We start from the raw sequence: 27,836 nt of genomic DNA, 5'->3' as shown, positions 1-27,836 counted from the left end.
GTTACTGTTAACTGAATTAATTATCTCTGTCCACATGATCTGAATGTGGCCCTAGTATGTGGCTTGTGTGCCTCATTGTGAGGTAGTGCAGGAGCTGGATTTGGTCTTGGCCGGCTTGGAAGGCTCTGCTGGAAAGGCCACCTTAACTGAGACCATTCAACTTGGACAGTGAAAGCTCAGAGAGGGTTCTGGGGAATGCATTTAACAGAATGTTTGCCATCCTGTTCCTTACAACCCTGTAACTACTGGTCTTCCATGGGAGCCTTTCTGGTGAAGATGTTCCTGCTGCAGCAGCTTCTGTTGCTGCATGGGATGGAGTTGCAGGCTGTTCAGGTGGTGTCACAGGGCTGTTGAAGCCCAGAGGAAGTCTCTTTACCTGGACGCTTGGCCATCCTGCGGCTCAGGCAACTGTTGGTTGCTAGAGTAACCCATACCAGGTCTCATCTGAGCTGCCAACTACCTGCTGTAGCAAGACTCTTCAAATATTTATTTCAAGGATCTGTTGCAGTGCAGTGGTGAGAGCGATGGATTCCCGAAAGTGCTGTTCCCAAGCCAAGCAGACGGTCTCTTTGCCGACCCACACCAAGTTACAATGATGTGTGCTCTGCTTCTGCACCCTTGTGGTGTCCTCTGCTTAGCATAGATTTTGATTTCTTTCAGCATAGCTACTGGATGCTTTCTGAAGGTCAAAGTCAATGATCATCTTAGGCAGTTGCCAGTTTTTCCAAAGGTGAGAAGGCAAATATGGGTGGAGAATACCAGGAGACTTCTTTCTAACAGGGTTTGCTAGGCTGTGCAGCATGTACTGGTCATCTTCCCTTGTGGCTTTGATTTTACTGTGTCAGGTAGTGGACAGAGGCTGAAAGGCTGGGAAAGAGGGTGGGATGTGTAGGCACCAGGACTTTTGATAGGAATGAGTTTGGTGATCATTTGTGTGCACGTTATTGGAACACCATAGGCATTGCTCACATCACAAGGCAGCTGCTGTTTCTAGGGTTGTGACCCTGCCAGAATCTGCATGTTCTGGAAACTCTTTCTCCTTGATTAAGTCCAGTGATCAGGCAGGATGTTCCAGTAGGGTGGCAGCCTTGGCATATCCAGGTTGCTTGAAAAATGCTGTTTTTGGGGCACTCTGCACAAGCAGCTTTGAAAAGCAGATTTCTAAAAAACATGTTGGTATTGCAGTGGCATTAACCTAGTCTCTGAACTCTGAGCCAGTGGTTTAGAAAGGGCCAGCTGCCTAAGCAGGTAGAATATCCTTTCTGCTGGTTTTAATCTGTCTACCTTTCCCTAGAGAGAATTAAAGCAGTATATATGTGATGCAAGTAATAGGTATACCTGCGTACCTCACAGGTATAGGACTTCAGGTATACCTCATAAGGCTGTAGCACTGTTCATTCTGGTTTGGCTGCTTTTTGTACATATTGATACATAGTTGGAGCAGAAGGAAGGGTTTGGTAAAACAGGATTGAAGTATAACAACTTTCTGGGTAGCCAAGGGATTCATAATATCTAGCAGTATTGAAGGGTAGAGCTTTTGACTCAGTAACCCAGGAACCAGGGGAATTAATTAATCTCAAAGTTTAAGAGATTTAATAACTGTTCTTGAATAAGACAAATGGTTGCCAAACAACTTTGTGCTAGAAGGGACAGGATTTCTTGTTTTGTCTATGGTCCCAGTGCCTTGCAGCAAGTACTGAGTTTCTCAAGCTGACAAACACTTTTCCAACTGGCAAACTGAAGCAATCTCTCGCTGTTTTCTGTATTCTAGATCTATAATGTTAGAAGGAAGTACATTTTTTTTTTTTTAATTGCTGGAAGACAGTAAAAATTTTTCTTGAGATCCTGATGGGTGGGCTGCTGCTAGGAAAAAAGATGTCTCATTTGCAATTCTACTGTCTTTATGTGGCTAGAAATGGGAAGTTGGGTGTGGATTTTATCTGGTCCTTCTTCCTGCTTCCTGTGTTGATGCTTGCTGTCCTGAGTTGCAAAGGCTAGCTGATTATTATGAATGTGAGGCTAAGACTGAAGGATTCAAATCTTTCTCAACAGCTGTGTGTGTGAGTGACTAGAACAGATGTGGTGTTGGACCTCTTTGACTTTCAAACCACCACTATTTTCATTAAGTTACAGACTGGAAAACAAAATTTAGCAGGAGTTCTGAGGTAAAAGGATTTGAAAGGGAACTCAGCGATCTTAAAAACTTTGAGAGTTGGTTTTTCCACTTTCTGTGCCTGCCCCAAATCATCTCTCTTGTGTTAATCTAATGGCTGCAACAGGCCATGAGTCAGTCTTTAAACAGTGCTGTCCTCTGGTTTATAAGAGAAGCTAGACAGAAGTGCGTGTAGAAGCTAGGGTTGAGGACATGTTCCTGCTATATACTTTTGAATCTGCTGCCTTCATGACTCAGTCTCACTTCTCATATATTCAGGCTGTCTGGCTGCATTTGCATACATTTACTTCTTGAGTGAATATTTGGTATCTCTCCCTGTGGCTGATTAAAATACAGAGGAAAAGAACATTTTTTTTTTTTTTGTAGCTGAAAACCTCTCTTTCAGAGCCTTGAGACTTAAGATTCAAGATCTTATTGTGAATAGACACCAGTGGTGCCCTTAAAGTCCACATGCTAATGTGTGTTCTTTGTCCTCTGCTCCCTGGCCCATTCCATGTGTAGCCATCTTTGAGCAGGTAAGAATTTGGCAGATGGCCAATGCAGTGATAGTGTTTATGGACCTGACAAATTGGGATGGATTTTCTCCAGAGAAGTGACATCTACATCTTTCTCTTGGAACTTGGAAGCAGATATGGGACCACTCTTCTTCCTTACTTGAGGTGTTCTTTCTCCTGTGCCATGAGAACATAAAACTTTGAATAGCTGTGTGGTGAAAACACTTATGCCATCAGTGAGTGGTTCAGTATGTTGCAGAATTCTCTTCTCAAATGACAGAAATAGTCTTAAGAGGTTTAAGAAAGTAGATCATATATAGGAGGGATGTTCCTGAATGGTCTTTGACGTTGTAATTTGTTTTTCCTTTCTAGGAGGTTGCTGGAGTCTTCCCTCATTTCATTATCTCGCTATGATGGAGCAGGATCCCGGGAACATCCAATCTACCCAGATCCAGCCAGGTAAGATCTAAATGCAGTCTAAAGGCATTTAAGTTTTAAGTTCCATGTGCAAGAGCATAACTTCAGTATAACAGACTGAATCCTCTGTCATTGGTTCTAATATTGGGCTTATCTCCTTCTTAATGACTTGCCATGGGGACAGAGAGCAAAACAAATGAGCAGATGCTATTAAGTCTGGGGGGAAATGAGGAAAACAGGAAGGAGTTACTGTTGAAGCAAACACATAAGAATTCCTGAAATCGTTTGGGATGGAGAACACTAGGTGGCAAACAGATCCAACAGTAAATGAGATACAGCAATATATTAAAAATCTCTTTTGAATAAAAATGAATTAAAAAACAATCTATTCAGGAGAAAGAGGGAATGCAGTAAAGGCAGTTAGGAGCTGGTGTGAGCAGACAACGTGCTTGGAAGCTTGAATTGTCTCCATAAATGTATCCATACAAAAGAGAGCATAGCCAGAAGGTTATGTATACTTAACTAAGAACAAAATACTGACAATTATTTTTGAAGAGTCATGAATCATTGACATTAGACATAGAAACACCTGTAGTGCTGCTTAATCTTCAAAAGAGGTGGGAGTGTTTCAGAGGACTAGAAAAAGCAAATGTGGCAGTTATCAAAAATGGAAAGAAATTATCTTTGCAGTTTCTATTTAGTGTATTAAGAAAGCAACAGATGGGATACTGCGACCCAAAGACTCTGTCAGAAGAAATGATAGAATCGTGAACAGTAAGCAGCTTTGGAAACTTTCAAAGAATAAACCATGACAAATAAGCTTTCTTTAGACGAGTTTAGCAAAGCTATGACTAAAGAAACTCAGTAAGAGTAAAATATATCTGATTTAGCCTTTTGGGGAATCTCTTGCATAGCTGTGTGAATTGAAGGCTACTAGGATTTATCATAAGGAAGAGTACAGGAATACCACTGAAAATTAAATCTTGAGTTGCTGAAGGAGGGTTGTTTTGTGAGTTTGTGGGGGGAGGGGTTATCTTGTTATTTTCTTCATCATTAACGACAAAATCTGCATTTTTATACAGATGACACTCTTAAGTACAAGTTCTGAAATAAAAGGCTGTGTTGCAAACTGGCCAGATGGCATAATTGGTAAATAATTCCTTGCTAACTGTCTCTGTAGAGAAAGCCTTGTAGAGGTGAAATCTTATATTGGTTTTTTTTTCCGTTTATCATGAAGAAAGTTGCTTTGTAAAGATAATTCAAAGGTTTGGAATGATGTAAACAAAATTGTAGTGAAGTGAAAGTATGGTGGAGTGTTCTGCCTATATGTAAGTTCCTTTGGAAACCAACCTAGGTGACTGCTGAAGGTCTTGGCAACTGCATATCAGAACTACTGATAAATGTAAAAGCTTCTAAATGGCAGTTGGTTAAATGACAGGTAAAGGGATTGATTTACTTGGAAAGATGAAAATTATATTCTACAAATATTCATTTAAAGCTCTTGCTGCATTCAGGTTAATTTATGAGCGCCAAAAGCTGCTGTATTGCTGGAAGTGCACCATTCCTTGTTTCTGGAGTGCCTTGTCCAAAGCAGGCAGATTGATAGAGCAGAGATTTTAAGAACTGATTCCAGCTCTCTGGGAGCTGCCTTTTAAAAAAGAAAAGGAGGGCCTGCCTAGGTATCTGAGTTCTTTTTTTTGCCAGATGTCTGCTATGATGAAGCTCAATAAAATGTATGAAAAGGGAACAGTGCCTGAGACATTTCCTAGCATAAGGAGCATTGTCAAAAATAGTTTTCTACTTGAAGCCATTTTAGAACTGATACAGTGCTCTTCATGTGACCGTTCAAGTGGTTTTTAGGTTGTGGTAGAAGCTACAGTGGCTTGAGTTTATAAGGAGCTTTGGAAGAAAAGTCCAGTTTTGAAACTCTTCTAAGAGAGTTCCAGTAAATATCACTGTCCTTTTCAGAGGATTAGATTCACAGATGCATAAACAGTACCAGCTGGAAGTTTGAGTGGGATAGGATTAGAGTCTTCCTCCATAAACCTTACTGGTGTGCTGGGCTAGTAGGATATTTTTAACTGTCCCTTTAACTTGTTAGAAATTTGAAAAGTGATTAAAAGGAGTGTTACTGCATTTTGAAGGGTTTTTTGTAGCATCATAAGTTCCAAATGTAAACTTGTGTCTTTGAGAAGTTAAATAACAAGGTGGAGAAGTGAAACAAAGGTGAAATAAACACATCTATATATATAAATAAACATCTGTATATGTCTTAGTGTGTTTGTGTTTTAAATATATAATAAAAATATATACCTCCTTAAGACCAAGCTCTCTCCAATGGAGTATTTTTTTAAAGACTACATAAACTACATGATCTGAAAAATTTATTTTTGAGAGCATGTGTATGTGTTAGTTTTGTTCCTTCATTTACTGTCTGTAATGGTGCTATATTTGAATAACTCAGGTCAGCAGTGAGGCAGAGAGAGTATTTTTTGAAGTTCCCTCAGATCTAGAATGAATAGTCTAATGTAGACTGCAGTGGTATTTCTCAGTGGCCTTGCTGAACTTCTCTAAAGTCAGCTTGGCTGTTCTGTCATTCTCCACAGTTTCAATATGTACTGAGCTCAGAAAATAATCTGCAGAAGAATCAAATAAAGCTGTCATCAAAGAACACCTATAGTAATGTTTTTTAAATAGAAATACTCAATAAGAGTTATGTATGCTCCCAGGCTGCATATATAAGGCATCACAGCGTGTTCATTGGATATATCTCTAGAAAAAAATCTAAGCAGTTAGATCTACACTTTTCTCTCTGTGTATCAGGCTTAAGCTTCTTGTGTTGTCTTTTGAGACCTTTTTCACAGTCTATCCAGTGTACACACCATGTGCTGTCAGGAAGCTGAATCTGGCATCTTGTCATCGGTTATGGCCAGTCTTTATTGCCTACTCTTTCTTCTAACAAGCATCACCAGGTTTTTTCTTCTCGTGTCCTGCATAATTTTAGAGGACTGCTAAACTCATTCTTCATATTCTTCTGTAATATTCTCCCTAGGTGTGATACTAGGAAAAAGAAAAGTTTCAGTGGTTACACTGCTGGACTGCTGAGACCACTGTTTGTGTTTTCCAGTGTTTGCCTTGTCCATGTTCCTCTTTTTTCTCTCTCTACATATTATGCTGTAGATTTATTTTTAGGCATGCACAAATGCTTTGGCTTATGGAAAAGCCCAGAGAAGAGAACAGCTCCTCATTTATGACTGCACATCTGTAATACCTTGCTTTTTGTACTTGGCCTATTAAGTCTTATGGGGAGTAGAGAGAAGTGATGTGTTAGTCCAGCAAAGCCTTCTTCTTTATGTAAGCATGAGCAGGTGTAACTCATTAAACAGTGCATAAAACATTCTGGAGGAATCAAGCAGAGTGTGCCATTCCTCTTACCCTTTTGATGCTTATTGGCTTAAGTGTTTACCCCCCTGAATGTGTAGTCTGTCTCCTGAACTTGTCCTCCACCCAAATTAGAATTCACATCTAACCAAATAAGGCTAATGAAATGATAAATGAAGCATCTGAGCTGTCTGGATTTTAACACTGAGTAACTGTGTCACAGAAAGCATGTGCGAGGAGCTGTGGATATGCACAGGGTAGGAAAAGGGAGTATGTGTTTACCTGTCTCAAGGGAGTAATACTGGTGTGTGATAGCTCATGCAAACAAATGCTACGTTATGCATGAGAGAGAATTAAGAGTTAATTGCAGAGGAAAGGTTTCCTTTCAGGTGGGATGCAAGGCTTTTAAAGCTCCACTTAACATATATCTAGTGGATCTGTTGAAATTGCCACTATATAAAATCCCTATAATTTAGATTACAAAGTTATTAAAGCTGTGAAACCTTTTTTCTCCTGCTTGATATTCCGTGGTACTCCATAAGTACCATCAAAACAACAGCACCTTCCTTCAATGTTTATTTGAACGGTGCTGCTGTTTGGCATTGCAGGCAGAGTTCACATTGGGACTGGGCTTGGTTCTTAGAAGTGGTGCTTGATGGGCTTACTTGAGTGAACTGGTAATAAATGAATCGGTGAGCTCCAGAGAGTCCTGAGAAGCCAATTTCTCTGTGTTGTGGATGAGCTTTTTGTCTGTAGGTACTTGTATGGTGCTTCTGTTTGCAAAGGGGATCATGTGGGAGTATAGTGTATAAAGGGAAAATTACTTCTCCTTGCTTTCTTTATTTACTCTATCTTACTCATGGATAAAATGCAAGCAGTCAGTTTTCTGATAGGATGTTACTGCCCTGGCACTTGGAGTTCAAAAGGAAAAATAGGACTGGCTGTCATTCTATACTTATGTAATGAGTATTTATGTATCTTTTTCTTGCTCAGGTTGTCTCCTGCTGCATATTATGCTCAGAGGATGATCCAGTATCTTTCCCGGAGGGACAGTATTCGACAACGCTCTATGCGGTATCAGCAAAACCGTCTCCGCTCTTCCTCCTCGTCTGCTTCCACTTCAGAGAACTCAAGCCCATCTGTGGAGGGAAATGATCTGGAATTTGAAGATTTTGAGTAAGTGTGTGTGCTGCCTAGCCCTCTTGCTTGAGTCTGTTGTCAGCACAGGACTGCTTTCTGGTTCCTTACTGTTTATCAATCAAAGACACCTTAGGCTTCTTGTAGGAACAGGTTAAGTAAATCAATCAATAATTAGAGTAGTGGTTGCTAGAAATAGGTCTTGTAATTTCTGTTGTGAAAAAGAAGGATGTTGTACGCTACCTTCAACACTTTAGGCTATCTCAACCACATTTAGAAGATGGGTTAAATTAAGAAAATGAGAATATTTTTCTCCTATGGAACAGATGGGGAACCAAAAGTTTACTAGAGTTGTCAAATCTTGAGACAGAACAGGAATCACTAAGAGGATTTGCAAGACTTAATTCTTTGGTCTAAGGCTATAGGAGACAGCCAAACATGTCCTGTTGTTTTTACTTGCTCTGTCTCTATAGCTTTGTTAAATTAGCCGACATTCCTGGGATTGGGGGTTTCTTGGTTTGGTTTTTTTTTTAAATTTGGTGATTGTGAATCTGTGTTAAGGCTTAGTTTCCTGTAACGAGAGAAGAAGGCCTCTTGTGTCAAAGTGAGCAATGACTGTGCATCCACACCTTAGGAGAATATTCCTGTTAGCCACTGTACTTCTTGCTGAGTGGTTCTGCTGACAAACTTTTAAAGTCTGTTCTCCAGCATCTGCTTTTGGACTTCGAGTGATACCCAGTGTAATCCCAGCGAAAAATTTATTGTAAACCCTTTCCAATAAATGAAAGAATTTAATAATGTATTCTTTAGATGGCATGTAGACCAAAAGCTCAGGAATTTAGATTAAAATCCATTTTAGCAGCAAAGAGGATATAACCTTTCTAGCCTGTCTTTGGTAACTTCCTTTTAAATGCAGGATTTTCCCTGAGTAGTCTTAAGTATTTCACTGAATTTTCCTCCATTTGTGTATATCTCATTTGAAACATAGGATAATTCTGAGCATGGTTGTAGAAGTAGTCTATGGTTGTAGTGTAGTAGGGAGGTGTGTTTGATGGGAGCTGTGAACTCCTCAAAAAATCTGGGTTGTTACGTTGCAGCTGCCAGCAAAGGATGCTGTCAGCTTCCCTACTATTTTAATTTGCACTTCACTTGCTGCAGTGGCACATACTTGAGATGGCACATTGTTAAAGTTCCATGTCCTTTGTGTCAGGGTGAAGTCCCTTGGTGAAGGACATTAGTAACACTAGCTATTCCCAAAAGCAAGATACTAATCCCTTTCTAACTTTTTAAGTGGTGGTAGATTATTTTTTTCATAGAAAGTTGTTCTGTGAAAGTTGTTCTGTGAAGCTGTCATTTCATGCTCCAGCAATTAAATACTCTGAAGTACAGGGTGAGAGAATGTCTTTCTGTCTCATTGTGGTTTTGTTTGTGTAAAATGTAAATGAGGGGAGATAGCGCAGAAGGGTCACTGCTTAATAGCTTTTCTCAAGCATCTTTGTGGTCTGGAAGAGCAGAAATATGGTGGCTGCTGGGCCCACTTTTGTGAAGTGGGTGTGTTGCAAGCATAGACCTTACTATTTCCATTATTCCATTTTATTTGTCTGGGGCAGCTTGTTCTGCTGGGAAAGTAAAAGATGGTATGTTCTTCATTCACAGAGCCAGGCAAATGCTTGCAGAGAAGTGTGTTCCCCTGCAGATAATGTTCACACAGTAAGAGCACCCAGTCAGGGAAGCAATTCAATCAGCCGTACTAAGGTTGTCTTTCATTTCATACTGAGCAAAAGAAGCGTTTATTGCTTAATGTGCAGTGCCTGAACTTGTTGGTTGAATATTTCATATCGAATTCTGGTCTGTGCATTTAAGACCTGCTGTCTTTTTACTTCTCTGCTTCATTATTTCTCTTGGCTGATTGGAGAGGGCTGCTGTGCAGGGGTCCGTAGAGCTGGAACTTCTCGTGACTCACTCGATTTCTTCTGCTGAGACTTCACAATTACACAGAGTTCTTGCTTCTCCTTTTGGTTCTTGTATCCCTCCTTCTTTGCTTGGTCACCTGTGCAGTGATGTATTTCTTCATGGATGATTTTTCTTCCTGTGGTTTAGATGCTCTGACTTCCCTGTGTCTCCAGATCTGATACAGGGAAGGGTGTTGCTATTGTGTCTAGCTGTCTGCAGCTCATGCTTTTCTCCTGAAATACAGTGATTTTTTTTTTCCATAAAAGCCAGAAAATTGCCTTGGTACTTTATCTTTCTGATCTGGTTGATGTAATTGGTAAATAATCTCTCTTGTTTTCCCAGAGATTAGGAGAAAGATGTAAGGGACATTAAACACCTGTTGGTTTTATTATACATAGAGCTCTGGGCAAGGAGTGAACGCTGTGCTTGTGCAGGATGCCTGGGAGACAAGCCTTCCTTCACTTTCATATTTTGTGGGATTCAGAGGGTTTTTTTCTCCTCAGAAATTCATTTTGTCTTTTTTCAGTTTTGTTTACCTAACGGCCTAGTAAGGGGCATGAAAAACTTGGTCTATGCACTGTTTGTGTACTTACAGCCTCTAAGTTAAAGCCTCTCTTGTGTCTCAATCAAGGGTGAATTCATTCATAAATACATTCAGTTTGTGATGACAATAGAAGTAGTGTTGGTATAAGAATGTGAAATAGTGTTTTTTATAGGTGTTAGTAATATCCTTTTTTTACACCAGCTTTTAAGGACAGGAAAGGAGGAGGGACATACACTATACCTGTGTTTTTTGGTCTAACTAGATGTTCCCTCTCTACATGTGCTCCCAGTGTTTAACGTGTCACTGTTGTCATCTTACTGCTTATTGAATGCAACCGTCAACTGTAAACTTAGTCATGTCTATATGAAAGCATTTAATAGAGTTTGTAATATATATACTGATTGTAATATTAGGTTGTTAACATATAGATTGATATGAGTGGGTTTTAAGGTTAGCTTTAGCAGAATCCTAAGCTAAAATGAAAAGGCTTCCTGAGTTGTGGAATAAGAATCTCTGAACGGAGAATGACATCACTTTAGTCTTCCAGCATAACTGATAAAAATAGATTCTTTATAGACAAATTATACATGTTGAACTTTCTAATTTCAAGTTCTTATTTGAGGGTTTTATGTTTGCATCACATAGTCAATTTAGATTTTTAGAGCTAAACTATTTTCTTTTGACTTTTCCAAGAATTTTGATTTGGTCTCTTCTGTAGACTTCCTTTAGTCTAGAATAGCTCTCTGATGTTGAAGACTGTGGGTGATGCTTCTAGGTCTCCTTGGATAGTGGCAATCTAATTTTTTTCATTTGTAATTCTGAATTTGTCACCATAATCAGAATGTGAAGGTGTTTCTGTAGGTGAATTTTGGCCATCTATGTCCCTTTTTGTCTGCAGTAACTATGGGAGCAAATACAGAAATAAGGGTTTGGTTCATCTCTCAGACTGAAAAGCATATATATAGGACAGTGCACCAGCTCTGAAAGCCTGAGTCAAACCCTTCACTACGGTTCAAAAAAGGTTTTCAAGCTAAGGCTAAAGGTGTGACCGTGGCTGACTCCTCTGTCTACTTTTGAGAGGGGGCTGCCTGACAGAATATAGATATGAAGGAGCTTGGAGATTACACTCTTTTCATGTCTCCACCTTTTCCCTGTTGTTTTGTCCTTTTTCCTTCCTAGTAGGAGGATTTGTGCTGGAGTGGATCCAGTCAGTTGTGCCATTGTCACAAGCTAGGAAGGTCTTTATTGTGTCTCCCTAACAAGATGGGCTTTACCTGACAGGCCTGAAATCTTGTTTTGATGCTTCATCTCTTGAATTTCTTTCAAGACACCACTGAGCATCCAGACAGAAAATATGAGAACTGTAGGCACTGTTTTACTGAGACTCTAATGGACCTTCTGGTTTTGTGGAAGCAGGCTCTTGTTTTGCAAAGATGATTAATCACTTAGGGAAAGCTTACAAGATTCAGGGTTATGTTATTTGGCTTTGTCACTTCAAAATCCTTTTGTTAAGGCATGATTTGGACCAAGAGTTGTGGTTTCTCAGATGGACATCTTGCAAGGGTCTCCTTGTAAGTGCATAAGATACATGAGTATTTGTCATACTTGCCTCCTGCCATTTTTGATTGCTTTATTGACACAGTCTTGGCAAGAACTGCCAAATCTAAGTTCTTCCAACAGCCTCTTGTCTTGAAAGGTTCTGAGATGGTAGCCTGCTAGCCAAGTGCCACTGTATTAAAGCTGCAAGTCTTACTTCCAGTGTCTTGTAGGTCATTTTCATTTGTTTTGGAGAATAATATGGTAGATTTTTTGGCATTTCTGCAAAAGAAACTCCTTCAGATACTTCACAGGTGAAATGTTTGGTTTGGGAGTCTAGTTTGTGTCATAATTAGTGCTCCACTTCAAGCTGGCATTCTGGTTTAACTATTTTATGTATTAAGGAGAAAAGTGCATGTCTGATTAGACATTGGTGTGAGATATCGAGGCAGTCACCCTTCTTTTGGAAAGTCTTCATTTAAAGTGTATTTTGTCATTAGCTTCTTTAGGAACCTTGACTGCGGCACTGATACTTGACAATATTAATTAGTAACTGTCTGGATGCAGTCATATCTGAACTAACATTATGCAATGGGAGAGAAAAGGGAAGACAATGGCTGTGGCAATGTGGTTACTCAGTAGTGTGTGCTTGGGTAGAAGGTTTGGTTTTGGATTTTGTTCTCTGTATTGCTCCTCAAGTGGAATGGTAGAAGTGAGTTTCGAGGAGGGATTTGTGTGTCGTGGTGAGAATAAGCATGTGGTTTGCTTGATGGCTGAGATGGAAAGATTTTGGAAAGTTTGAGTGAAGGGAGAGGTTGGAGATTGCCAGTTACTGAAATAACTTCTTCCTTGCTCTTGTGACAGAAGTCCATGCGTGTGTTTAAATCCAGTTCTTTTTAGTCTGACTCTGTGCTAGAGACACAGTGCAATGGGAGCACTAACCTGCAGCAGTGCAATCAATTCGTGATGCACCTTCTGACTTCCCTTAGCACAGCAACTACTAAGAGCACATGGGTAGAACCTGGACTCTTTTTGTGAAGTCTTGGTCTTTACTGCCCTCCACAGCTGTCCACCGGGTGCTCGTGTATGTCAGAGTGTTTTCTTTCGTTTCTGTGACAACCTTCCATTTCTGCAAAAGAAACTCCTTCAAATAGTAGCCAGGTTTTCTTGGCAGGAGAAAGGAGAGATTGGAATGGTTAAAGCCTTTTTGTGACACCTTAAGCAAGTATAGAGCTTTTGATCTACAGCTCCAGAACACTGAGACAAGCTCTGTCATTGTGGAGAGAGGAGCATAAGGAATCTCAGAGGTAAAGAAAGAGGTTTACTCTGTTAGAGGTCTGTAGGTTAAGGTGACACGTTAACCTTAGATGAATGGGATGCCAGGTGTTAAGTTCTCATCAGGCATAGTGAAGGTGGATAAGAGAGATGACTTGATCAATGGTAGCCTTTTGTTGTAGAGGTAGTGGTATCGTACCCAAACCACAAGATTTCTGGAAGCATCTGGGCTGGGTTTTTTCATTTTTCTCCTTGCCATCCTGAAGTTTACGTTTGAAATTAACAAAAGACATAAAGGAGATGTGAGAATCTCAATACGTTCTTCATGTCACTCAAATCCTGATGGAAATGGATTTTTTAGGATCCATGACAGGTCGGTATACTGCAGAAAATGTGGCCTTTTTTTCCTGGAAATCTTAGACGGGGCAGTTGATCTGTCTTTCTTGAGCATCTACAAGTAATGTTCTTGCTAGCAATTTGCTATTTGAGTTCACATAAAGCAGGATCGCTGTTTGTTGTAAGTACCTGCCTTTGTTACTTTATTCCCAGAGCTCCTTTATCTGTTTTTGTCGTTTTTCCCTCTGTCTGTGTTTCTTGGCTCATATGGCACTGCATCATTGTTTTTGATGAAGATCAGCCTTTTCAAAACTGGCTTTCAAGACAGACACAAATACTGTGGAACTTGGTGATCACTTTCTGGGTTTTCTTCTTCTCTGCTAGGGGTTTCTGAAGCAGTTAGCACTGGGATGTCATTTCCGGATGCACAGCAATTTATGTTAACTATATTCACCATCTTAAACTCAGTTTCGGGCTGAGAAAGTTACAAGTGCTGGATGAATGGGAATGATACTGAATCTACTCTTAGAACTTAATTTTTCAAGGATTAGTTAGAGTGTTAGCTTGTCTTGTGATCTACTCATAGTAGCCTGCGGCTTCACTTTCTCTATTCTTTTAATCTTTATCTTTTGTGACAGTCTTTTATATTACCTGTATCTTGGTCATAATGTCTAGTAATGCTGCATCGATGCAGTGAACAGGCAATGACTGTTTCCTTGCAGCAGTACTGCAGGGTTTTGCTAACCTCTCCAGCATAATGTTGCTTTACCATTAAGTCACATTCCAGCAAGGCAAGTGTCTTCATAGCAGGGTGGTGAAAGAACAAGTGCCTTTAGAAAGGTGGCAGTTGCCAGAAAAGCTCCCATCATACTCCATGCTGTTGGTTGCCTGAATCTGTAGAAATAATTTTGATGTCAAGATGGTACTTCTGAGTTTTTCTGCCAAATATTAACTCTGTCTGTTATTTTCGTTTTATTTTGTGTCTGTGTGACTCAGAAGTCAAACTAGGTCACCTAGTAGGTGAGGTCCGGTGTTAATGAGAGTGATTAGGAAGCAAGCTGTTACTGATTAGTTGCTGGCCATTAGTTGCTGGTCAGCATTCTTGAAGCCCATAGGTCTAACAGGTTAGCATTGCTTGTGAAGTTATGGTTTCAGTTCTGTTTCCTTTGAAAGCATAACAGTGCAATTTTTTTTTTTTTAAAGAGAAAACAGTTGCTGCCTCTCTAGCTTTGTCTGGCTGCTGATGTTTCTATTTTCTAATGATTCACTGTCGCTATGAAGTGTATCAGTCTTATTCTAAAACATCATCATCAATTTGTGAGCCCACCACACCGTGAAGTGATTAAAATAGAGACAACTGGATCATGCGCCTAGAAAAGAGTGAGTGCTTCATTCTAGTTCCAAGTCAGTCTTTCTCTAAGGCAGTTAATCCTTGGCATTTAACAGGCAAGTACTGATGTTTCTCTTGACCTCTCATATGTGATGCTTCTCTGAAACACTTGATCTTCTGAAGTGCCATATTTAATCTTGTAAATACATGTTCCCCTGAAGAGTGCTTTGAGAGGTAATCAAGGCTGGGGAGTTTGTTTCTCTCTGGTCAGCAGAGCCATTAGTAACTCAGCAGTCTGCTGTTTTATAGGAAGTTTTAGTTGATAAATAGATAGACATTTTCTCTGGTGTTCCTTTCAAAAAGCTCCTATGAAAGATTGACATTTTAGCCTTCAGAAGAACACAAAATGGTGGAAAGGTTTGGGTGACTTGTCTAACTTCTTTATCTATTACTATGGTAAAAATCTATTCTAGTTCCTGTCTCTCCAGCTGGCCACCATCACTCTTTACAGTTTCTCTAATATTTTTATTCTTCAGTTGTTTTTGGCTTCCAGTGTCACACTTAGGACTTTGCTCCACAGTCATACATTTAGTGCCAGGCAGGTCTTTTCGTGTAACAAATGCTTTTTTTCCCCTTGTTTTTCTTGTTTCTTGTTGTCTCCTTCAGTTCTGCCTTAAGTGCTTCTCCTTCAGTAATAGTCATATCCTTCTGAGATGGGTGTATAAATTTGTAACTTTTATTTTTACCAGGTTATGTATATTCTTTTAGATATAATTTAAAAGAACCATCCGGTAGTCATTTTAATGTCTGTGGATGTCAGTACTTGTATCCTTTTTGATAGGACCTATGCTCCTGACTTCCTTCTTTGTATTTACTAGTGGAAATACCTGCTTAGATAAGTTAGTTGTCTTTGATGTTTCATCTTTAGCTTAATCCTGGTTTTAGGTGAGATACACTTGTCCTCAGAGCCATAAGTAGGGTGGTCCCCTTTTCCTGGTTTGAGTTTATAACTTCTCCAAGACTTGAGGACTGTGAGTAAAGTAGCACATACTGTATGGAACCTTTAGTTTTGAATAAGAGACTAGTCTAACTGATCCAGGAGATACTATTTTAGCTACTATGCCCCTATGCAGAATTATGACCAACTTGCAGTGTGGCTTTTCCTTTGTCTTCTAAGATGCCTGTATCTCGCTAAAATATTCAGAATGTCAATGTTTTATTTATTTTGTGTTTACCTCTCTCTTTTGGGAGGCTTATTTACTAGAAGTGCTCCCATTTTTCTCTAAATTGATTTCTGTTAGATGCTCAGGATGTTGCAGGATCAGACAGATTAAAACTAAAGTGTTAATATCTGGTATTTGCTGCTCCTCTCAGTGGTGAAGCTAGTAGCTAACTTTCTATCATAGTGTTCCCAACACTGTATGTTACCTTACCCATCCAGAGGGTGCTGGACAGCAACTGACATGTTCTTAGAACCACCAGCAAAAGTAATGTTCCCTTCACCATCTTTTTTCCTACTTCTGTACCCTTTGTAAAACACAGTACACACTTCATCTTGTAGTCCTATGTAACTCTAGAAGAGTACACTCTTCTAAAGGTATATATCATCTGTTTTCATCCAAGTCAGCAGTGAATACTGTGAAATGAATTGCAAGGTTTCAGGATTTGTTTCTGCATTAGTATGGCCAGTTTAATAAGACATCTTCCAGGAACCATCTTTAGAGGACCTGCGAACAGACCTGACCAGCCACTAAAGCCAAATAAGTTTGCAGTGCGTGGTAACCTCCTCTGAGCTCCTGATAGGGCCCTTGGGCTACTCCTGCCCTGTGTCCTACTCCTCTGAAGTAACCTTCTGCAATTAACAAAAAAAAAAGAAATACAGCAAGTAGGTACAGATACTTCACACTTTCTCAGTACTTCAAACATTGCTTTTTTCTGCTACATGAAGACGGTGCAACTTCCAGTGTCAACCTTTAAGGATAGTAGTAGATGCCACTCAAACAATTATTTACCATTTCTATTGTATGTAAGTGTCTAACCTCTGCAATACAAATTGATTTAGCATTTTAAATTGGATTGCATGAAACATGATAAAATGCTGAAAATATGAAACAATTGGCTTGGTCTGATATAACTTGATTCTTCTGAACTTGTATGGCTTACTGGTGCTGGCTTTGATAATTAAATGGCTTTTCAAAATGGTCATTGTTGACCTAATTCTGTTAGCAGTGTAGTCAGTGGGAGTTTTAATATTGACTACAATGGGAACAGTTAGACCAACAGATTGTATTAGAAATCCCATGCTGTGTGTTTAATTTCACTTCCTGATACAACAATCTCTAAATATTAAAGTGAATTATTGCCAAGACAGAAAATCAGAAATGGCTTTCTTTGTCTTTGCTGTCTTCAGTATCCACTGTTATTAATGCAGTAGCCAAGTTGCCAGATGAAAAAGAATGCCTTTTTCTCCAAAATTTAGGATGCAAAATTTTGTATCTCTTTCTGTTTTCAGAGCTGGCATTGCTGGTCCATTAAATTTACATTGGTCACCTTTTCTCTCAGCAAGGAAACAAGACAATAGAAGAAAAATCCAAGGGGATTTGACTGTCTTATCCAATTTAGGATAAACTTTCATCCTTCTTATGCCCTATTAAATGTCCATAATTCTCCTGAATGTTTGGGAATTGCTTTCTTTTCATGCTCCATTTTAGGTTAGTGTTAATACTATTCTCCCCCCTACCAACTCTTATTTGCCACATCACTGTGTTGATTTGTCCCACCATGGTATCTGAACAAATGATGAATAACCTGAATTTTGAGACAGACCTTAAAAGTTATTTTGACCATTTGTTGGTTCTTGCAGTTTTCCTGCTGAGACAAATTAGTCTGTTAATAATTAGAGTATTAAGTTTCCCTTGTCACCTTGCTGTGGTTTATTTCATTTACTTTAGCAAGGTTATTGAGTCGCTTTACAGAAGACGCTTTTTTATGTAGACGCAGACACACACACACACTCACTCTTAGGGATTTGCTTTCCACTTCTGCAGGTAATGTTAATTAAACTATCCACTGTGAATCATTAGCTAATGAATCTGTAGGTAGTTGACACTAAATAGAAAGTAGAGCATTAGATCTTCATCAGTACTTTAGGGAACCTTGGAAACTTCTCATTTCTTGCTGGAGTGCTTCACGCTGGCACTGCAGTGTGCTAACATCTGCTCTCCTCCCTCTGTCAGCAGGCTCAATGTGGTACAGAAATAACACAAAGTGCCACCCATTTTCACTGATCTGTAGGGGGTTTTTTATTTTCCTTTTTAGAGGACGCAGAAATAATCTTCAGCTGGTACCAGGGTAATATCAGCTGTTCTAGCTTTGCAACACTAGACTAGACACTCTTAGTTGTTGAGCATGGGAGTTAAGATACAAATGACTCTACAAATTAGTAATTCAGAGTAATGTTTGGTAATATTCTTCTTTACCTCAGGGGAGTGTATCTTACACTTCTACTTATAGTAAATAGGAATTCTAGCAGTCTTGAAGGATAGCCACTGTTTCTTACTCCCTGCAGCCTGACTTATAGGGCAGGTGACCATTGGGATGTGGGTTTTAATTTTTTTTTTTTTTAGGGGATGTTAAAAATATATGTCTGTCTTTTGAATTACTAGAGACTGACTGTGTCATGATGGAAACTGAAAAAAGCCTAGTCTATATTTTTTGCCTTTTAGGCTTTTTTCCATATTGTCGGGAGATTGTGTACACAGTGAATAAATAGGGAAGTACAGGATGGACTTCTCACATCAGAAAGTCACCTTGGTTAAAAAATGTCTGAAAATGTTTTTGTGGCTGCTAAGACCTGTGGTTAGTGGCAATTAAAAAAACTGGAACAATTAGTTCCTCTAGGTCTCTTGATTTAGTCTCTAGACTTTGCCCTTTTATCTCCTTTTGTTTGCTGGAGCTAACTCCTCATTCCTTTTGAAACCTGCTGCAGAGATTCTCTTCAGCTGGAAACTTCTGTAGAGTGTAGTCCTGCTGTTGTTCCTCTTGCTGATATTTGTCCTTTTCAAAAGAATCTTCCAATTCTAGTAAATGTCCAAAGCAAATGCAAACCCTGAAAATGGTTTTGTTGCTTTTCTCCCGGGGCTGCATATCAGTGTTGTTTCAAAAGCTGCTACAGCAGAAATACGAATATTTCTTGTCTTCTGCTAGCTCTTACTGTGTGTGGCAAGATCTGGAACATGACGCTTTTTTCCCTTTGGCCTTTTCTCTTTTGCACCAAAAGTTGATATGTCAGCACTCAAGTTTGGAGGATTCCTTCTGTTATTGATCCGCATCTTAACAGGCTGGAGGCCTGTGATAAAAGAACAGCAGCAGCTTTTACATTTCTGATCTCAGGAACCCTGCTGGTTGCACAAAATGCTGAGGGTGAGGTGCGGCTTTGGCTGTGAACCGCAAGTGCTGCATCTACAGTGGGAGGAGAAATTGAAGCTTTGAGCTTGGATTTAGATTTGGTTTTGGTGAAATAGCTTAAAATGCTAACAAGCTTTGCAGAACCTCTGCTTTTGTGTTCCTGAGTTCCTCAAGTGTGTGGGAAACAGGCACGTAATAGACTTTCTTCTCAGCCCACGTTTCTTGCTCACTGACTTTAAAAAAGCAAAATGAAAAAAAATCATAAAATGCACAGCTTGCTGGAGTGGGTTAGAAATGTGCTGCTAATGTGTTGCATAAGGAATATTTAGTTTCTTAGTGATTTCAAGGCTCTGCAAGTAATATTCTCCCCACAACTGCTTGGGAAGGAGACAGGGCTGCATTTACACATGGGGATTTGGAATCCAAGGAGAACAGACTTGTTACTTGTGCAAGGTCATACAGAGAGTAGATTTCTGAACAGAGAAGGCAGCACTGTGGAGGTCTCTTTCACAACTCCAGAGTGACTAATGGAGTCTCGTTATTTTCCTTGCAGTTCTAGTGCTGTGTAATTGGAGGTCCTCTTGTGACCTATGAATGCAGTATCAGGAATTTTGTGTGATGGGGCTCCTGAAGATCCTCCAGTTTGACCTCCTGTTTGTTGTACAGTTGTCATTACCAAAATCAAACTGGGCCATCCGTGGGTTTGTCTAGCTCCTGTCTTGAGACTTACAAGGACAGCAACTCTGCAGCCTTTCTGTGAAACCTGTTCAGTGTTGCACTGCTCTCCTGGGGAAGAAGACTTTCCTGTGTCTGCTGTAGGACAATGGATGCTAGATCCTTTTCCCTCATTCCCCAAGGCCCAGACATTTATTGTGAAACAGAATGAGATGTTGTTAAGGAGGTGCAATTTTGTCTGATACCACCTAACATTTCTTATTTAACTGGAAAATACTATGAAAAGTGAGATAGTTTTAATATCTGATGGCACTTAAACTGAACCTTAAGGGAAGGAACACAAAAGAATAGTCTGCAGATTATGCTCTTTTGCCTGCACTTCTGGGAATGAAAATGTGAACTTTAACAGATCTCTTTGACTAACAGAAGGTTCTTCTCAGGACTGGGGTGAGCTTGCTTTTTGCTCTCCTGGTCAAAAGTCTAAGGTTTCTCTTTCATTTGCTCAGGTGCTGACATTGATTCATTGACTCTTTGTGGTTTTGTTGATACTTTTGAGACATTGTTGATTAATGAAGAAAGTGGACTTCAAGGTTACCCTTATATAAATTACGTATATGAATTTGGAACATCAGAAGCATAAGAACCATTGAATCTCTGTAGCATACTCAGGTTGACTAGGTGATGTTGTTGGTGTTTTGTTGTCTTGGAAAACACTTTCATGACATAGTAATTTTGATGTACAATAATTTTCTTTCTTTTGCTGAAGGGACAATGGAGACCGATCCAGGCACCGAGCTCCCCGGAATGCCCGCATGTCTGCACCATCGCTGGGGCGCTTTGTCCCAAGGTAAGGCATCTATGTGTGAGAGTAAAAGGTGTGGAAATCCTGGAGGTACCAGTTGCAGTACAGCGCTCTGGTGCTTTCAGGGGGATTCCTTTTCTTGCACAGGGCGTCTTTGTCCTTGGTTTGCAGTTTCTGGGACTCCTGGGATGATGGCATGTTAGTGTGAGCTGCTCATCCTGTGACGTTTGAATGACAGCATCGTCTTAGTGCTTTTTACTTGCAGGTTGAGGTCACAGTCTGAAGGCAGAATAGGAGGAGAAAAGAATCTGATCAGAGATTCTCGGCACAATGTGCTGGTTTGAGACTAGAAAACTATTGTGAGAGGTAGAGGATTTGTTTAGTGCTGATCTTTGCAGCCACACTGATCAGAGGAGGATCTAATCTGTAATTTACTTTTGTTTGAAGCAGGGAGGCGGTTGGCTAAGCAAAGGATTCCAGCCTTCCCTCTACTGTAGTCTGCTGGAATGTAGTCATATTTCCTCAAAGTAATTGCAGTTGCTCTTCAGGGCTATAGTACACAGGATGGCTTTCTCCATGTTTTACTCTCTTTGTTTTGCAGACGCTTCTTGCTGCCAGAGTACTTGCCTTATGCTGGGATTTTCCATGAACGGGGACAGCCTGGCTTGGCCACCCATTCCTCTGTCAACAGGGTCTTGGCAGGTAATGAGATTTCCTTGTTTGCAGTAGTCATGTATATTAGTGGTGTTTGCTCATGAATCTGAGCAGAGGAAGACTGATGAGGAAGAGTAATTCCAACCTTTGAGGTTCTATTTAAGTTGTCTGAAGCAAGAGAAAGGACTGTCGGATTGATGTAGTAAGCTGCCATTCAAGTGCTTGAACATTGCAGATTCCATGCTTCAGGTATATGTGTGGAAGTGTCTGCATGAATTCGGGACGGGTGTTAACAATTCTTCTCTTATTTAACTTCTCCTATTCCTAGATGTCTTTTTTTTTTAAACAACCTGACAGACTAATGATCAGCTTGCTGCAGGTCCTTCTAATTGAATTATAGGGTGCCTTGATCATGTTCCGGCTAGGAAGACACACACAAGGCAATGTGGGATTCAATTAGGATCTTAATAAGTGCATATTAAAAAACTCAGCTGCCACCACACACAGCACACAGGCGTTTGGGAGCCTTAGAGGGCAAGCGGAGGTGGGAAGGGAGGTGGGGGAAAGAGGAGGAGGAGTATGGCAGTCTGGCAGTTCCATCAATGAGATGGTTATAGATGACACATATCTTGAGGGTGAGTCTTTCTTGGCTGGGTCTGAGTTGCTCTGTAATTAACCCCAGTGGGGGGGAGTAATTTTGAAGCTTGGGGAAGAACAAGAGATGACATATGGACAGGTAGGTTGGGATGTGGTTCTCCTCCTTCCTTTAGGTAATCACAGGACCATCACTGAAAGGAGTGCTGAAAGGTTTCTCAAGAGGCTGCATGATCCTTTACCTTATCCTAAGGCACAACCAACTATACCTAAGCCATTTTTGACAGGATTTATCTAACCTGTTTTTATTGGTGTTTTCCCAGTCGTTTTGGGGTAGAACTGTTGCTGGTTTTGCAATGCTGGTTTAGTATGGCAGTGGTCTTGTCTTTGATAATAGATGTCTGTCATCTTCCAGACTTTGTCTCACTGGACATTTTGGTTTGAGTGGTTCCTAGTGCTATTGCAATAACAGTAAGAACTCAGCCATAGTCTCATCCAAAGCACCTCTGCTTGTATCCCTTAGGAGGCAGTGGAGCTAACCTGTAGTGTTAGCTGACGCATGTACTTTCCTGTGTGTGCTGCTTGTGTGGGCTTTGGCTGTTGGCACGTGGAAGCAGCACACTGGCAGATAATTACTTGCTGCCAGGCAACACTGCAGAACTCTCATGTCGCCCAGCTTTGCTGGAGACACCTGCCTTCATCCCTCCTCCAGGCCTCCTTGCAGTTTGCCTGTTCCATTGTGGCTGGGAAATAGCCTGGCTTTTTCATCTGCACTTGTTGGGGAATTTGAACCCCAAAACACTCATGCTTGCTGTTTCTTGTATGTATGCCAAGAATAACAAAAGAGGACCGAAACTGTAATCATGGGAGTTTCAAAAAACAAGATCAGTCTTTTCTGTGTGATGCTGTGCTGAACCTTTGTAAGGTGAGGTTTGTTGGCTCTGACAGCGTCGTGGAACCTCACACTGGAATGGCTGGGACTCCACAGTAAGGGCTTTTATTGACTAACATATAAAATTAATTCTTCCAGTTCAGTAGCTGCTTGTGTTATGTTGTTTTAATATTTGGTTTATTTTACCTATGCTCTCAGCTTTCAAAATGTTTTTTTTACATCCATGCTCAAAAACTTGTTCATATGTTGCAGAAACCAGGAGAGTTGAAATTGCAAATATTAGGTGGAGGCATGACAGGCAAGAACTAGAAAATGAGGTTGCAATTGTGGAATAGCCAGAGAATTTCTTGTACTCATTACGTTGGTCAGCAGCATTGTCATTTCCAGTATTATATTTCAGAGCCATTGCAAGTTACAGTGCTGGTAGTATGCTTTCCTTTATAGTTAGCCTGTGCCAAGGCTTGTGGTAGCTCTTTCTTCAGTATCATGGTGAAAAACCTCTACTCAAACTCAGAAGTACTTTTACCCTGGCCTGGTAGTTATGGGTGAGGTTGATAGCCTTGGCTGAGGAAAAAATTGATAATCTATTTTCCCATTAATACAGGCTAATCTAAGCTTGAATACCTTGAATTGCTTCATTCTGCCATGTATCCAGACGGTCACTTTTGAATTATGTTTAAATGCAAAAATGTCAAATGTATTTCTTATGTAACCTCTACAGCATTTGAGAAGAGATACCAAAAAATCTTGTATTGCTAATCTGACAGTTTTCTAAAAACTGACGGTAGACTTCTGTGATCAAGTATAGCGAGAGCTGCTGTTTGGGAAAATACATCCAATTATACTTCTGCTCCTGTCCACTGCCCCATTTACTTCTATATCCTGAGAAGAAATCAAAGGAGCAGATGGAGATCCTAGCGTGTGAATTACTGTGGTGTGCTGACTAAATTTCTTAATGTCAGAGCTCTTGCTGTCAGGTTCTGTCCGTTTACTTTCAGCTCTCTACTTTATGTGAACAGCTTTCTGTTGTTTAAGTGTCATTCTCATGCAAGTGTTACACAGACAATTGCTCCATGCTATGGAAGACTGCCTTGAGAATAAATCCTTAAGAGTCAAGTTTTATGAACCCCTAAAAATTGCAGGTTATCTATGCAGATGGACTAGTACAGCAATGCAGTGGGTTGGGCAGAATGACGAACATGCCAGGCGGAGCTTAGGTCAAAGCAGAGCCCTTTGTACTAGTCAGGGGACTGGTGGCCATCCCTGTGCCAAGCATGGGAAAGGTGGCAGCAGATGGGTAGAGTAGGTGGGAGCCCAGGGGGAGAGTGAAGCGATACCAGTCAACATGACAGACAGATCTCCATGCCAGCAGCCTGATTTGCATGGAGCACTGGAACAGCAACTCGCCCCAGTAGCACCTGCCTGCCTCCTTATCTACTGGTGCAGTTCAGATCTCTCAGCTGATACAGAATGCTGCATCACTGTGCTTTCTGGCACCAAGTAAAACACCATGTGAAAATATATTACATCAACATTGTTACCTTTAGCATTGAAACTTGTAATCACACCAAAAAGTGTTGGTAGTTTGACAAGTTATTTTTTTCTGTAAAGTCTATGTTGATTGGCAGTAATTACACTGTCCTCCTTTAATCCTTTATTAACTGAGTCTTATATCAGCTTTTTCATTATTTTGTCTGGAATCAATGTCAGGTTGACAAGACTGACAGTCTCATCCTATTTCAACCTTTTAAAATACTGGTATAACACTAGCATATTTTTCAGTCTTCCATATTCCCCTTTATTTCAAGACTCATCAAGAAACCTGAGAGTTCATTTGGCAGCTCTTTTAAGTCTCTTGGTAGTGTGGGCTGTAAGCCGCCCTCTGCACTCTCCTCTCCTTGGTGAACTGCCCTAAGTGATGGAGTTGTGGTCTCCAAGGAAACATCCATACAGTGAAAGCTAGTTGAAGTGGTTGTTTGCTAAAGTGGTGATGAAAACAGTATATATATTTTGGCTTCTCACTTCATATAGCTGACTGATTGCATGTGGTAATACAGGTGGAATACTGCATCTTGGGGCCATTTCAGTCTTAGAGTCTCTTGGGTTCTTTGCCATTTGTAGGCCAACAGTGTGGGGGTTTGATTTTTGGTTTTCTGCCTGATTTTTTGTTTGGGTTTGTTGTTTGTTTGTTTCTTTGGTTCGTGTATTTGTTGGTTTTGGTTTGGTCTTTTTGTTTGTTTTTTTGATAAATTTCTCTTTGTCCTAAGTTGCATTGTGAAGCAGGACACTGATAAGTTGTGATGGCCAGGTTACAGATATTTTTTGGCATCTGGTAGCACAGACCAGGATATCCATTTTAATATATTTTTAAAAATCAGTAGATACATTTAAAAGAAAAGGTCCGCATCATTGCCACTGAAGTGCTTGTGACCTCTTGTTCGCCTCCGTGAACTTTTGCTTCAGGCTTTATACTAATTGACTGTTTTGGGATGGACAAGACATGCTAATGGTATAGTGAAACAAAGAAGGCTTTAGTTTCGGTTCAGTGGAAGCTTAGAGGAAGAGGAGACTCAGTGTTTCCCAAGGAACTTTGCAGGAGGCTTTAAGAATTGACACAAATGCCATTTTGTTGGCATTTCTGTTACTCATTAGGAGACCTGCAGATAAAAGTTTGTTAGAGTTACCTAGCTTTGTGAAATGCTTCTGTCTCGCCTCACTTTGTTTTAATAGGCTTCTATTCAGTTATGTGTATCTCAACAAACAAAATATTCTTCCTTGTGTGGTCATAGGTCATATTTATCTGTTCTGGCTTTGCCACCAGACTTTCATCTGTTTAAACACAATGCAACACAGTTAGTCTGAGTCTTCCACCTCATGGGGAGATCCAGATTCAGCAGGGCTTAAGGGTTGAGTCATATAAATTCTACATTTACAGTTTCCGAGTGATTTCGTTGCTATCTCAGGGTAGTAAATTCAGACCAGAGACTGAGCACTTACATGTAGTCAAAGAATGAGCTTGATTACAGGTTTTTCCATATCCCACACCTATTCGGGGTATAGCCTGCTGCAAGAGCAATAATGGTTCAGCTTTGGATATCTCTGCTGGAGTTGCCAAAGCAAGCTTTCTGTAGCCTTGTTACACTGGGGTGGGGCTGAGGCTATTGGTGCAGCTAACAATCAACTGATCCCTTTAATGGGGGTCTAGAATTTCAAAGTGTAGAGTTTGGCTGTTGTTTTCCCAAAATCCATAAGCTTTGCTGTTCTTCAAAGCTTTACTTCCGGGGAGGATTCAAAGATTCAAAGTCATGTGTCTTGTAAATTTCCATAGTTCAGCCACCAAGTGACAACATACAGTTGTTAGAGTGTATGAAGTTTCATCATGATGAAAGTTAGCTAAGATGGATCAATGTCATCCTTCTGGAACAGGAAGGATGTGATCGAGCATGTGATAGTGCTCCTAATAAGAACTACGGTGATGTCCTCTCATCAGCGACAGTCACTAGTTAAGGTGCCTCCTGGTTGGTGCACATTCCCAATCTATTAATCACTCTAGCTGTATTTAGGGCTAATGTTCACAAGTGAATGGCTCTAACCTAAAGCCAGCTAAATGGATATTGGTGAGCCTGTGATACATGCAGTTGGATAGAGTATTGGTTGCCATTGCAAGTAGTTATCCCTAGAGTAACCTTTCACTTCTGCTCTAATGATAGAAGTGATCATGATAAAAGGCTTCTTTGCCTTCAAAACCATATTGCAGGCTCCAACAACTCCAGTTCCTTTGGCATTTCAGGTATGATTGCCTCCTGTGGTTCCAGTCATCTTGTCCTAATCCTGTTCTGTCATGTACAGTGTGCTGTTAATTCTGTTCTGAGATGCTCCCATCCCTCAAATGTGCTTGCAGTGATGCACAGCTGTGCAGGTAGAACAAAGATAACTTGAGAGCTCCAGAAGGCCAGCAAAAGTTGATGGGAAGACATGTTGCCAGTTGTCTCTGATGTACCCATGTTTTTCTCAGTATTAGTAGTTACATAGTTTCTGTACAGTTCCCTGAGATTTGAGTGTTATTCTGAATCTGTACCTTCAGCTGTCTGTCACTGGCTTATTGATATTGGCTTGCTTCTGCCTTTTCATCTGAGACAACTGTGTGAATTTGAATTAGTGTCCTGATCTAATCCTGCTTTTCACAGTAGGCAGTTCTGTAGAATAATAGAATCAATGAACTTAGCTGTGTGGCTTTCTAGGCTGTGTATTTTTGTTATAAATCTGTTTGGTACTGCTAAATATGGAAAGACGTGAACCTTTGAGTAACTTATTCTTTATGGTCTTTCTGTGATCTACGTCAGTGGACACTAAATGATATAAGAGGCTTTAAAATATGCCTCAGATTCTTCTGCGACTTGAGAGCTATAGATACCTGTCAACCTTCATCACAGACTTGAGATCAGTTTATAATTTTTGTGGAAGTGCAGCTTTTCATGCAGAGATGTAAGGAAAAAAAGAGGCCGTATGGCTGAATTGCAAATGAATGAACTTCTTACAGGGAGGGAATGATGGAGAGTGTCTATTTTTGGGACTGGTGAGAGGTATCGGTATCCTCAGAGATGCTGATTTCCTCAACATGGTACTTAAGCTTCTGAAGACAGTAGGATTTTGGAAATGTGGAGAAGGCTTTGTGTGACATTGTCTTACCTAAGTGTTCCCTTATAAATTTGCTTCATGTATTCTAAAAACACGCTTGCAGCCCTTGAGCTTTCACAAATGTTAGCTACTTCACCTCAGCTCTTACCTGCCTTTGTCTCTCTTCAGATGCTATTTTCCTAGATCAGCTTTCAATTGAAAGTTTTTAATGTTGCTGCTCAATTACAGTGGAATAGCTCATAAATAAAATCTCCTGGTAGTTTGGTGTCCTATGTGCAGAAAAAAGTCATATACTGTGAGTTAGCTTTCTCATCGTATTAGATCCCTTCTTGACTTCTAGTTCATGGATTCTGCAGCTGTGGCTACAGGATTATACCACATCATGATTATGGTCAGAAGGTGAATTTCTTAGCACACATCCTTGAAATGAAATCCTTCTCCCAGAAGATAGGAGACAGTTAATGCTTAAAAAAACAAGTCTAGAAAACAACTCATAATACACAACTTTGTGTGGCACTGGGATCAGATAGCTGATCCACAGATGCCACATTCTTCCTAGCAGGTCCATCTTTCTAGTACCTTAGTAATTTTCCCCTTT

At 40.2% G+C, this 27,836-nt stretch overlaps 1 protein-coding gene across 4 annotated transcripts in view; it reads left to right on the top strand.

Annotated features, from left to right (window-relative positions):
• The window catches only part of AMBRA1 (autophagy and beclin 1 regulator 1), a 130,395-nt gene that overhangs the window by 29,813 nt on the left and 72,746 nt on the right, over positions 1 to 27,836 (top strand). For 3 of the 4 annotated variants that reach the window (XM_032111733.1, XM_032111730.1, XM_032111732.1), the window contains 4 exons: positions 3,040 to 3,126; positions 7,459 to 7,641; positions 20,422 to 20,505; positions 21,062 to 21,162. In XM_032111733.1, coding sequence (XP_031967624.1) covers positions 3,040 to 3,126; positions 7,459 to 7,641; positions 20,422 to 20,505; positions 21,062 to 21,162 — 455 coding nt within the window. The remainder of the gene's footprint in view (positions 1 to 3,039; positions 3,127 to 7,458; positions 7,642 to 20,421; positions 20,506 to 21,061; positions 21,163 to 27,836) is intronic. The other variant, XM_032111731.1, reaches the window with a different exon arrangement.

This window comes from Corvus moneduloides, chromosome 6, assembly GCF_009650955.1.
Source record: "Corvus moneduloides isolate bCorMon1 chromosome 6, bCorMon1.pri, whole genome shotgun sequence".
NCBI lineage: Eukaryota > Metazoa > Chordata > Aves > Passeriformes > Corvidae > Corvus > Corvus moneduloides.
This window is presented reverse-complemented; position numbering and strand designations above follow the sequence as displayed.